General features: G+C 37.6%; 1 protein-coding gene across 1 annotated transcript; it reads right to left on the bottom strand.

Annotated features, from left to right (window-relative positions):
* Positions 1-3,316: 3,316 nt before the first annotated feature.
* On the bottom strand, positions 3,317-10,696 carry LOC107850480 (pleiotropic drug resistance protein 1). The gene is made up of 19 exons (XM_016695017.2): positions 10,170-10,696; positions 9,400-9,520; positions 9,130-9,303; positions 8,805-8,964; positions 8,219-8,295; positions 8,077-8,130; positions 7,597-7,989; positions 7,224-7,505; positions 6,814-7,130; positions 6,576-6,736; positions 6,231-6,491; positions 6,002-6,153; positions 5,592-5,924; positions 5,184-5,474; positions 5,034-5,117; positions 4,590-4,951; positions 4,313-4,484; positions 3,982-4,236; positions 3,317-3,891 (listed from the first exon to the last, which is right to left on the bottom strand). The coding sequence occupies exons 1-19, from the start codon at positions 10,544-10,546 to the stop codon at positions 3,631-3,633; spliced, it is 4,287 nt and encodes a 1,428-aa protein (XP_016550503.1). The 5' UTR covers positions 10,547-10,696; the 3' UTR covers positions 3,317-3,630.
* Positions 10,697-12,032: the final 1,336 nt, after the last annotated feature.

The raw sequence follows: 12,032 nt of genomic DNA, 5'->3' as shown, positions 1-12,032 counted from the left end.
TATATCCGAAACCTATCCGTTTTTGGAAATATTTATATCGTTGGAAAACTTATTCAATAACCTTCGTATGGAACCATCGACGGGCAAATTCCGGTATAAATAAAATAAAATAAAATTAATTCCATATAAATAAGACCAATACACGTACTTGAATACGCCAATATATGTACTTGAATACGGGGTGTTACACACACCATGTGTTCCTTGCCTGGAACTACAAACCCATCTGGTTGCTGCATATAGATTTTCTTTTCCAAATCTCTATGTAAATACGCAGTCTTTACAGCCATTTGCTCAAGATGCAAATTCTCCGATGCAACAATACTCATTAAAATTCGGATAGTAGTTAATTTTACAACAGGAGAAAATATTTCAGCATAATCAATACCTTTCCTTTGTGAATATCCTTCAACTACTAACCGAGCCATGAACCTTCTTTTACCATCTGGTTCTGCCTTGATTCTGAACACCCACTTGTTCAACAAGGCTTTCTTCCCTGCTGGTAACTCAGCCAACATCCACGTGTTATTCTTCTCAAGTGAGCTCATCTCATCATCCATGGCTTCTCCCACTTGATTGAATCCTCCACCTGCAGGGCCTCAGCAACAGACTCTGGTTCTCCTTCATCAGTCAGCAACAGATAATGTAATGATGGTGAATACCTATTTGGTGCTCTAATGGTCCTGGATGATCTTCTCTCAGCCTGCTCATGTGTCACTTGTTCCACATCTGGTTCCTCAACGACAGCCTCTGGAGTTTGTTGAGTATCTGCTGCAACATCTTTGGGTGTACTCCTCGGCAACTCAAGCTCAACTCCCACTTGCTTTGTAGTTTCTTGAACCTTTTGCTCTCTGTCCTTGTACAAGACATTTTCATCAAATGTCACATCACAATGTCTTAGGATCTTCTTGTTTCTATCATTCCAAAACCTGTACCCGAACATATCAGAACCATAACCTATAAAATAGCACTTTATAGCTTTAGCATCAAGCTTATCTCTCTTCTCTGGATCAACATGAACATAAGCAGTGCAACCAAAAGTTCTCAAGTAAGAATACTTGAGCTCTTTTTCTGTCCATACTTCTTCAGGAATCTTGAACCCCAGAGGAACTGATGGTCCCCTGTTGATCAAGTATCCAGCTGCGCTCACAGCATCTGCCCAAAACATCCTAGGCAGCCCACAGTGTATCCTCATGCTCCTTACACGCTCATTCAATGTTTTGTTCATCCTTTCAGCAACTCTATTCTGCCTTGCCTTCTCGGGAACTATCCTCATCTGATTCTCTCAGCTGCACAGAATTGTTTAAATTCTGACTTGTCATACTCTCCTCCATTATCAGACCTAAGGCATTTGATTTTGAAGCCAGTCTGATTTTTAACTTCAGCTTTCCACCTCTTGAAAGTGGCAAACACATCTGACTTATGTTTCAAGAAGTAAACCCATACCTTCCTGCTGAAATCATCAATGAAGGTGACATAAAATCTGGATCCGCCAAGTGATGAAAAAGGAGATGGTCCCCAAACATCTATATGGACCATTTCCAGCCGTACTTTCTTTGGCGCTTTCGCAGTCTTCGTGAAGCTTACTCGTTTCTGTTTACCCATAACACAACTCTCACAAAGACCCATATCAACAAATTTCATCCCCTCTAAAGCTCCTTTTGCAGCCAGCATCTTCATTCTTTTGGCACTCATGTGTCCAAGTCTGTTATGCCACAGACATAAATCGAAAGCACCCTCAGCAACAACAGCCATGTTTATACACCTTGCAGTGGTGTGCAAAGTTCCAGATTTTGTGCCACGTGCTACAACCATAGCACCCTTCATAATCTTCCATGAACCTTTTCCAAACTCTGTTGCGTAGCCTGTGCTATCCAACTGACCAATAGAGATCAGATTCTTCTTGAGACCAGGAATATATCTGACATCCTCCAATGTCTACTGATTTCCTGCTGGAGTTTTTATGCAGACATCCCCCTTTCTTTCAATCACCAACGGCTTATTATCAACAAGATACACCTTTTTAAAGTTTCCAAACTTGAAGTTTTGGAACAATTCCTTGCTAGGAAATAAATGAAAAGATGCACCAAAATCCAATATACAGGATTCAACTGGGCTGTCTACACTAAGGATTAGAGCATTCCCAATGTCTTCTGTTGAATTAACAGAATCATTATCATCTCCAGATTTCTGATTCTTCATTTTCTTGGGTTTCTTACACTCTGTCCAAAAGTGTCCTTTCTCTCCACAATTCCAACATGTCACGTTGGATTTTTGTGGAGATTTTCCACGATTCTTCGATTTTGATCTGTCGTGTGTATTTTGACCCCTCGATTGGTCTCTCCCCCTTCGGTCAACACTGAGAGCACTACCAGATGATTCCCCAATCTCTCATTTGCGAATGCTTTCGCTACGAACAACATCTCGGATTTTATCAAACTTCAGTTTCTCAGATCCAAGGAAACTGCTAATCGCAGCAACAATAGTATACTCGGGCAGAGATGACATCAAAATCAGTGCTTTAATTTCATCTTCAAAATTAATATCCACGGAACACAGTTGACTAACAATTATATTGAACTCGTTTATATGATCAGCAACGGATCCATTCTCAGGCATCTGTAAATTGAACAATCTGCGCATCAAATATACCTTGTTCCTCGCAGATGGCTTTTCGTACATATTTGATAGTGCCTTCAACAGATCGGACGTGGTTTTCTCCTTGACGATGTTGAATGCCACATTTCTCGACAAAGTCAACCGGATCAGCCCTAGAGCCTGCCGATCTTTGAGCTTCCAGTCCTTCTCCTTCATGTACTGCAACTTCACTCCGATCAAGGGTTCGTGAAGACCTTTCTGGTACAGATAGTCTTCAATCTGCATCTTCCAGAAACCGAAATCGGATCCATCAAACTTCTCGATTCCAAACTTCGATCCTTCCATCTTCAGTGATCGTGAGTTGTTAGGATCGATTAGCAGTTCACACACACTAAATCTATGAAGAGGATGAAGAAAACTAGAGAGAGAGTTCTTTAGGAGAGAGAGAGAATTAATTTTGTAGTAACACCCGTAGGTAACCTCCATGGCGGACGGGCTATTTATATTAATGACTCGGAGTATGTAACCTCCACCTTCGGGTGTGGGGCTCCGCCCTCCACACACCCCGGCAACCTCACCGCGTGAACATTAATATATAACAGTACGTCACATATTAATCAGGCTCCACAACCTAACAGTTTACTAATGGGATGTCCTAATACGGTACAAAAGTGTGCTTTAGCTAATGATCCAATCAAAGGAATAATTGGAACAAGGGTATCGAACTTTTTAATTGCATTATTGATTAGAAATGAATTTTCTAACATTACCAACTTATGAAATCGATGGATCATTTCATTGCATAGTAACGCAGTATAACATGAACAAAACATACATGTACTTCTTCAAGTTGAAATCAATCTTCTATTCAAAACATATATATACTTCTTCAAGTTGAAATCAATCTTCTCTTCAAACATATATATACTTCTTCAAGTTGAAATGAATCTTCTCTTCAAAACATAATATACTTCTTCAAGTTGAAATCAATCTTCTCTTCAATTTTCATAGATCTTTAGCCAATAAGCTCTTCTATCTTTTCTGGAAGTTGAATACCTTAATGCACAAAGCAAATGTCAAGGCAAAAACAACAGCGTACATCGCGGTCATAACTGCAACTACTCCAAGAAAATCATGCTTGAACCCGAAGTAACGTCTCAAGAATTGTTCCACTGTTTCACTGGAATCACTAAGTTTGTTTTGGAGTTCTCCAAATTGTGATGTAAGCAAACCATACAATGTCCAGGCAACAGGACAAGCCCAATAGTACCATCTCCACCATATGGGCATAAGCTGTTTTTGAAAAACAACGAAAACATGTCATCATTTTCGAGCTCTAAATTGATTTTAATGTAACAAAATGGGAATGTTTCATGAACTTACTGGTCGTGGAACAATAAATCCTGAGAAAAGATTCCACAGTGAATAGAAGAAAATCGAGACAATTAGCGCGACATTTTGATTTGGGGTAACAGCAACGCACATCATGCCGTAGAAGGTGAAGTACAAGAGAGTGAAGTACATGAAGAACATGTACCAAAAGAATTTGGATGCTGTCCATTCAAATCCAATCATAGCATAGACAATAACACCATAGGTAATAGCTTGCACAAAGATATATGGTAATTCAATGAAAACCTGCAAATTAAAATTATTGTTTGTTAGCCCTCTTAAACAAGAAACTGGCTTATAAGAAGTTAAATCCTCTGCTTACTTGTCCGAAGGCATAGGGGATGGCAGAATACATTCCAGCAGCTCTTTCTCTGTAAAATACTGTACGCTCAACGTCTACAACAGGCAGCACTGACGATGCATTTTGAAAACCGATGAAGAAAACAGGAGCATACATTGATCCCATAGCATTAAATAGATCTTGGCTCTTTCCCCTATAAAAAGAAAAAAAAAAAAAAGAGAAAATGCTTTTAGCACTAAGAACTAGAAGTATTTTCCAAATTATCTGAGGAATCATTTCATCATAAGTTTGAACATACACTTTAGTGCCAAGATCCCAAAACATTGTACCAATGGTCAAGGCGATGAAGATTGTAAAGAGATATCTGACTGCAGTATAAGCAGGATTACGCCAGTATGACCAATGTTGCTTCCAAAGGCAAGCCATACATTGGGTCCAAAATGGCTGTGAGTATTGATTGTCGAAATGCAGGTCATTTGTACCAGGGCGAGGCACGCTGAGTTCACTAATCAACGCTTTATTCCTCCTGTAAAGATCTGATTTCTTGTATAAGTCCGCAAAATCAACCCCCAACATTATTTCCTGTGCCGGAGTTGTAACTTCTAACATCCAAGTTGCTGGATTGTAGCCATCTTGAATTTTACTTACCCCAGGCATTGACTGAATACAAGATGAATTAGTTTGGTATTTGATCGTATTAACTCGAAAAAGGGTAGCTCATTTATCCACTTAGAAAATTTACCTCAAAGTATTTGATCAAATGGCAGGAAAGGCGACCTAATGGACCAACATATATCTCTTCTCCTCCTCGTTTCATTAGAAATAGCTGCAGAGTGTTTTTATATTAGTAATTGATTTCAAAAGAGAAACAAAACACATTTAATAAATTCACCTCATCAAAGGCTTCAAAAATGTCGATACTAGGCTGATGGATGGTACAAACAACCGTTCTTCCTGTGTCAACTGTGTTTCTAACCGTTCTCATCACAATTGCAGCAGCTCTTGCATCCAGCCCTGAAGTTGGTTCATCCATGAAAATGATAGAGGGGTTTGCCACTAGTTCCACTGCAATGGTCAACCTTTTGCGTTGCTCAGTTGAGAGACCGTTGACTCCTGGCAAACCAACTAAGGCTGATCTTAATGGCGTAAGCTCAACAAGGTTCATAACTTCCTCAACAAACATCTGCACAAGGATAATAATATAGGAAATGTCATATGATTTGACCTTCTTTGTTGTGTTTTAACTGATTTTTTGGCGAGAGATTCATGTTATGGAAGGAAAGTTTTCAGAGAACCCAACCTTTCTAGTCTTTTCATCAATTTCATGAGATAAACGGAGCCAAGCTGAGTATACTAATGACTCGTAAACTGTAACATAAGGTGAATGGATATCATTCTGCTCACAGTACCCAGAAATACGTGCAAATGTTTCTTGCTTCTTCGGATAGCCAGAGATTTTGATACTACCCTCAATATATCCTCCTGTTTTTCTTCCAGCCAATACATCCATCAACGTTGTTTTTCCAGCGCCACTAACTCCCATCAAAGCTGTCAAAACACCGGGCCTGAAAGCTCCGCTTACACCTTTCAGAAGTACCAATCTATCTTCAGTGGCACCTTGATATTTCATTTCCTGCCAAATATCATTGGAACGTAAATTTAAGGATTAACATCACTAAGTTTTATCCGTAACAATTCCCAGCTAGTTACCTGAGGCATATCAACAGCGTATATAACTTCATCGAAGGTGATGGAATGCGGTTCAAATGGAAGAACCATTCCCTTTTTCTTATTCTGGTCTTCACTATTGGACTCTTCTTTTTCAGTGCCTTCTGATATCATAGCTTGCGGCTTACCAAATGCTGTAGATATTGAACTAAACATTAAATATTTTTCACATTTAAGGAAAAATAAATGGAGAAACTTTAAAGATACTCACGGTTGAGATACGCGAGTGCAAGACTGTAGCAAATGTTAAAGACGATTGCGAATCCTATAAGTGCACCGATACCTATCCAGTACCAGTATGCATTTGGGAAGAACCCTCGAGCCGTTACAACTGCAACTCCAAGTGAATCAGTTGTATTTGGTACAATCTGTTCCCACTTTTTCCCATCGAATTCATTCACAAGAATTGAATTTAAAGAATACATCATCGGTGAAGACCAGTAACCCCATATCCACCATTTCTTCACATCAACTACAACATTAGCAGTAGACTGTTAAAAATAGTGGGTATAAGCAAGATAAAAGCTTCTGCAAACACATAAATCACCAAATGTACCTCGTGAAAGAACAAATCCGCCCAATGCAAACTGTAAAAGCAGAACAAATACTCCGAACGTATTAGCAACTCCCATGGTCCTTCCAACAGCCCCAATGAAGCGAAACAATCCTGATGACATCATGTTTACTAATACGAGTACCAAGAAATGCTTGAAAAATCTGCAAAAACAGACTCTTGTTTAACAATCATCTTTTGAAGATAACCTGATATTTTCACTGTGTCATCTTTTACGTACCTTGCAGGGCTCGGATCAAATCCAACGACATAGTAAGTGAGGATCACCCAAATGCCAACTTCAACAAATTGTACAGGGATTTTGAGTATCCCTGAGGGAATTGCGTAAGCCCATGAAGGGTAAAAGAGAAGGTCCCTTTGCTTGTAGAAGATAGGAAGTTTGAAAATAGTCATGGCGATTTCAGACAGTCCATTAAAAAAAACCGTAGTGACAATGAAAAAGAGGGCACCAGCATATTTTAGTCCATCTTCCATAGTATCACGGTGCATCTCAGTTCGGAAAAAGAGGGTAAGTGTTATGAGTGCCATAACTGCAAGCTGTAAACAGATCAAAACCCCGAGTCATTAGTACTTGCAATCAAATATGACGGAGACTTGAAAACTTAATATATTTATAGACTAAGTTGTCACCTGAATGAACTTGAATATGTAAACAAATGAGTTCCTCTTCATTAGTAAGAATTCTCTTTCAGTGCAGACATTTAAGAGTTGTTTCTTCCCTATACCATACTTTTGTGTTGACAAAGCAGCTGGATGGCTTTTGCTCTTGTCATATGAAGTTGCAAGTTCATCCCCGAGTTGCCTCCCAACATGGAATGATTGATATGCCTCAGCAAATTCTTTTGCCGTGATAAACCGGTAAGTTTCATCCCTCCTCATCCAATATTGCTCTTGATCCTTCTTTGAAGTTACCTGCAACGAATTTAAATTTTTCACCATCAGAAGTGAAAATAGATCACTGCTTGACAACCTTAGTAGTTTTGTAGTTTATTCTGAGACATACTTCTTGCAAGAAGTCGGCCACGCCTTTTCTCTCAGGACATTTGAACCCCATAGACTCGAAGAAGCCAAGGACATCCTCTCGAGCGCCCTGATAGACAATTTTCCCATCTGATATCAGAATAATGTCGTCAAACAAGTTGTACGTCTCGGGTGCTGGCTGCAAAAGAGATACCACAGCAGTTCCGTTCAAGATTTTCACAGTTTGTCTTAGAGAGTTCACTATTGAATAAGTAGTTGAACTATCCAATCCAGTTGAGATTTCATCCATGAAAAGTGCCTTTGACGGTCCAACGAGCATTTCACCCGTTGTCACACGCTTCTTTTGTCCTCCTGAAATACCCCTTATCATTTCATCTCCCACCATAGTATCTGCACAAATATCTAGCCCCAAAAGCTGCAGACAAAATACAAAAATTACTTAGTTGTCAAATTTTCTTCCGCCTTCTGATGGTCGAAAATTTAGAGACATAACATTTGTTACCTTGAGAATATAATTTGTAACAAAGCTAGCTTCTCGTCCCTCCGTTGCTAATGCCTATATTCTCACAAAATAATTAAGGTTATAAACATTTTTGTTTTGGAGAAAGAAAATATCCACTTACAATTACTTACAAATTGCATACCTTCATGAAGATATCAATATCAGGATCTGGCTTGATTTTAGCTTCTTTCTCTCTTCTTGCCAGTTCCACCATCATATCTGCAAAAAATCTCAGAGAAACATCAATAAATATATCATCTATGTAATTTAAATTTCAACACAAAATGCTTTAGTTGGGTTCAGTAATGCCAACATCCTGTCATGATCGCACATGGTGCTTGCCAACTTCATAGCTTTTGGCATGAGGGTAAGCGCGCGATTGATCCTAACAAGTGGTATCAGGGCCACCGGCTAAGGTCATGGATTCAATTCCCAAGAGAAACATGCTACATGGAGCAGGTTTTGTCAGAAGGATTGTTGTGTAATGCCAATATCCTGCTGTTGCAAGACCTATGAAGGGCTGAAGTTTGCCCAGGTCGGTGACATTATCGAACATGGTGCTTGCTTGGTGGGCCTAGTTATTAAGAAATAAAGTAGTGTGCTTTCTATAAACTACAGCTTTTAGCATGATGGCAAGCGAAGCACTTCTAATAGCTTTTTTACTGAAGAAGATATTGTAAATATAATCAAGATTAAAAAATAATAAGGGAAAGGAAAGAAATGCTAACCATAACGCGAGCCAACTCCCTGGCATTTGGCAGAGAATTCCAAGGTTTCTCTCACAGTCATCTCTCCGATGTGTAAATCATACTGGCTAATATAAGCAGCCGTTCTTTGTGGCACAAATTCATTCATTCCATGTCCATTATAGGTCACTTTTCCAGTAACCTGATTTCCACACAAAAAAAAAAGTAGTTTGGAGTTTAAGTTCTATGCACTGACGGTCTATGATTAGCAAATATTGATTGTTAGACCTGTAAAATGATAACCAGTCTTTGCACTATCAGTATATATAACTTAAATCCCTTCGATACTCAGAACTAAAGATGTTACCTTAAGGGCAGAGTCAAGCTTCCCCGCCAAAGCTAATAACAGAGTGGTTTTGCCAGAACTTGGAGGTCCTAAAAGCAAAGTCATTCTGCAAGGCTTAATGATACCACTCACATCATTAAGAATAGTGAGCTTCTTCTTTCGACTTGATAGGATATGGAGAGAGTTCAAAACTGTCTATAAAACCAAACGAAAAAAAAGTTACTTACAAACATCCATTTTGTTAAAGAGAATTGAGATTTGAAATCGAAGATTTTCTTTTAGATTTTTTACCTCAAGAAAATTAGTGATAAAGTTGGTAAATGTAGGCAAAGCTCTACTTCCTACATATGCATCTGCCTCAATAGTTAGATGCTCATATCTTACTTCTATTTCTGGCAAATCAATCCCAACTCTGTAAAAAAGAAAAGAGAAATATCGAACCACTTAAGTCAACGGGAGAGAAACAACTATTCATAGATTAGCAACAGTATAACAATAACTACATCTCAGTTCTAAGCAAGTTGGATTGACTATATGAATCGCTCACTTTAAGCCCGTCATAAATAAATATTTCTTAGGTAAACAACAGTACAACAACTACTACGTCTTAATTCTGAGCAAGTCGGATTGACTATGTGAATCCTCATTATCTATGCCACTCCGTTTACTCCCTCCATTCCAGTTTATGTGAAACTACTTCCTTTTTAGTTAGCTTCATTAAGAATAACACATTTTTATATCTAGAAACAACCAAACTTTATTAACTTTTCATTCTACTCTTAATGAGAAACTTTTATAGCCACACAAGTTATATGACATGTTTAAGACACGAGTTTCAAAAGTCCTATAGCCATGTTACAACATATTTAAGACCACACGTTCAAAAGTTTTCTTCCATACACGGTCAAATTATGTCATATAAATTGAAACAGAACTATAGAAGAAGTATAATCTCAAGATCTTCTAACAACGTATAAATCGCTGACGAATCATAAAGACTCCTAAAGTTTGATCACAATTAATAAGTATTGTCTATGACAAGAGATTCTTCATTTACTTACCTGTCAATTCTGTTCCTGAGTTTCCACAAGAACTTCTCATTATCCTCATCTGCAACTTTCACAAGCCTTTCAACCAACTTGTTCCTGTCTTGAAAACCAATATCATGTATATCGATTTCAGCAGATGCACCTTGTGATCCAAACAAAAGGCCTTTCCTTAAACGATCAAACGTTGGAAGTTTTTCAAGAGCTGCCCATTTAAGAGCCTCTTCATCATCTTCATGATCTCTCGACGAACGATTAAAAACATCCACACCATTGCTAGTCCACATAGAGTTATTAGTACTAGTCATCCTTCTACTTAAGCTCCCTCTCATACTATTCATCTTAGTTATTGTTTCTCTCAAACTTCCCCCTCTTAAATTTGTTGGCTCCATTTTTGAACCATACAAAGTTAAGACTGTTGGTAAAGTTTGATAGCTAAGGGATTAATATATAGTAGCAAATAGCAAGTATGAAAGAACGTAGGCTATATATTGGATAGTAGATGGTGTGAACAATTCATTTTGCATAAATTAATGCAATGATTTTTGAATAGACATATTAAAGGTGCATATATATAGCTAGGCTAATTACTTGTGGTTAGGTTTGAATGGGTATTTAGCTAAAAAATAATCAAACCAATTAAGTCGATTTAATATTATTGAGACTAAAACAAGCAAACCAAGTACTTTAGTTCTTCATTAGTTCGGCTTTTGTCTTGAGCCAAGGTTCTATTGAAAATAGTCAAATAGCATTAGCATATCTACCTCACGTCTAAAGTAGTAGTACGGACTGCATACACTGTATATACTAGGTATATCGTTGTTGTTGTTAAAAATAAATATATTTGTGAAGGTCTAAACTAAACAAGTTTTCCCAAATTGAAGTCAACGTGGGAGATCGAAGCTTCGTGTTCTATCTTTATTTTGTTTTTTAAAGGAAACTTCTTGTGATTTAATTTAATGGGCAACTAGCATTTTTTTGTATATAAATAATTAAAGCCAGGACCAAACAATGTGAAGTTATCCTATTTCCTTGGTCAAAATAATATATTTTAGTGTTGGGAATCTTGAGAAATATCTTCCTCCCATTGGCACAACTATTTTATTGTTTAATCTTGATTGACTTTCAAAGAACATGTCATGCAATTATTGAATGAAAGGCAAGCTGTTTATCATGTCTATATACTAAGGGTCATTTGGTTAAAAAGTTAATCATACAATAATAAAAGAGATACGCATCTAGCATCTCCTCAATTATGATTAAATTTGTTACGACACACTTTAACTTTATGCTGGTTTTATTACCTTCCTGAATTAAATTTTAGCGTATTTTGTCAACCTTTTCAGCTGGCGTGGCACATAACAATCCTCGGGTATTTAACTTCATGCAAGGTGCCACATCAGCATGAAAGGGTGACAAAAATACGATAATTGAGCTTAGGGTAATAGAACCCCTGTAAAGTTTGAGTATGTCGTAGAAATTTTGGCATAATTCAGGAGTACTGAATGTTTATCTGATAATTTAAAATTGTAGTTGGTTGCTATATTTTAGTCCCTACATAGGTACGTTGCATTTTGTATACTGAGTCAATAATAATACGTATTAATTAATACATGTATTATTTGGTATTTGGGGGACCCCTATCAAGTATATTATAAGCAAATAAAGAAGGAAATGGGGTTAAGAAGAACAAGAGAATTGTATGTATGTTTTAAACAAATATCAATTCACTAAAAAATAGGTCCATGTTATATGAGGAATCTATCATGGCGTGCTAAGAATTAAATCTTTAAAATTATTCAAGTGGAGCAATAAATTATTTGTACATCATTATTAAACTAATCTTTCTTCTTCTTATTATTTTTGGTTTCTCACTCA

The sequence above is a fragment of the Capsicum annuum genome, unplaced genomic scaffold (assembly GCF_002878395.1).
Source record: "Capsicum annuum cultivar UCD-10X-F1 unplaced genomic scaffold, UCD10Xv1.1 ctg3878, whole genome shotgun sequence".
Classification (NCBI taxonomy): domain Eukaryota; kingdom Viridiplantae; phylum Streptophyta; class Magnoliopsida; order Solanales; family Solanaceae; genus Capsicum; species Capsicum annuum.
The sequence above is the reverse complement of the archived record's forward strand: the minus strand, read 5'-3'. Positions and strand labels throughout refer to the sequence as shown.

Excerpts from the sequence above, each read along its gene's own strand:
- LOC107850480 (XM_016695017.2), bottom strand. The coding sequence starts at position 10,546 with ATGGAGCCAACAAATTTAAGAGGGGGAAGTTTGAGAGAAACAATAACT. Across the intron at positions 9,521-10,169 it reads CTCAGGAACAGAATTGACAG|AGTTGGGATTGATTTGCCAG; the intron begins GTAAGTAAATGA and ends TCTTTTTTACAG. Across the intron at positions 8,296-8,804 it reads GGGAGTTGGCTCGCGTTATG|ATATGATGGTGGAACTGGCA; the intron begins GTTAGCATTTCT and ends GATTTTTTGCAG.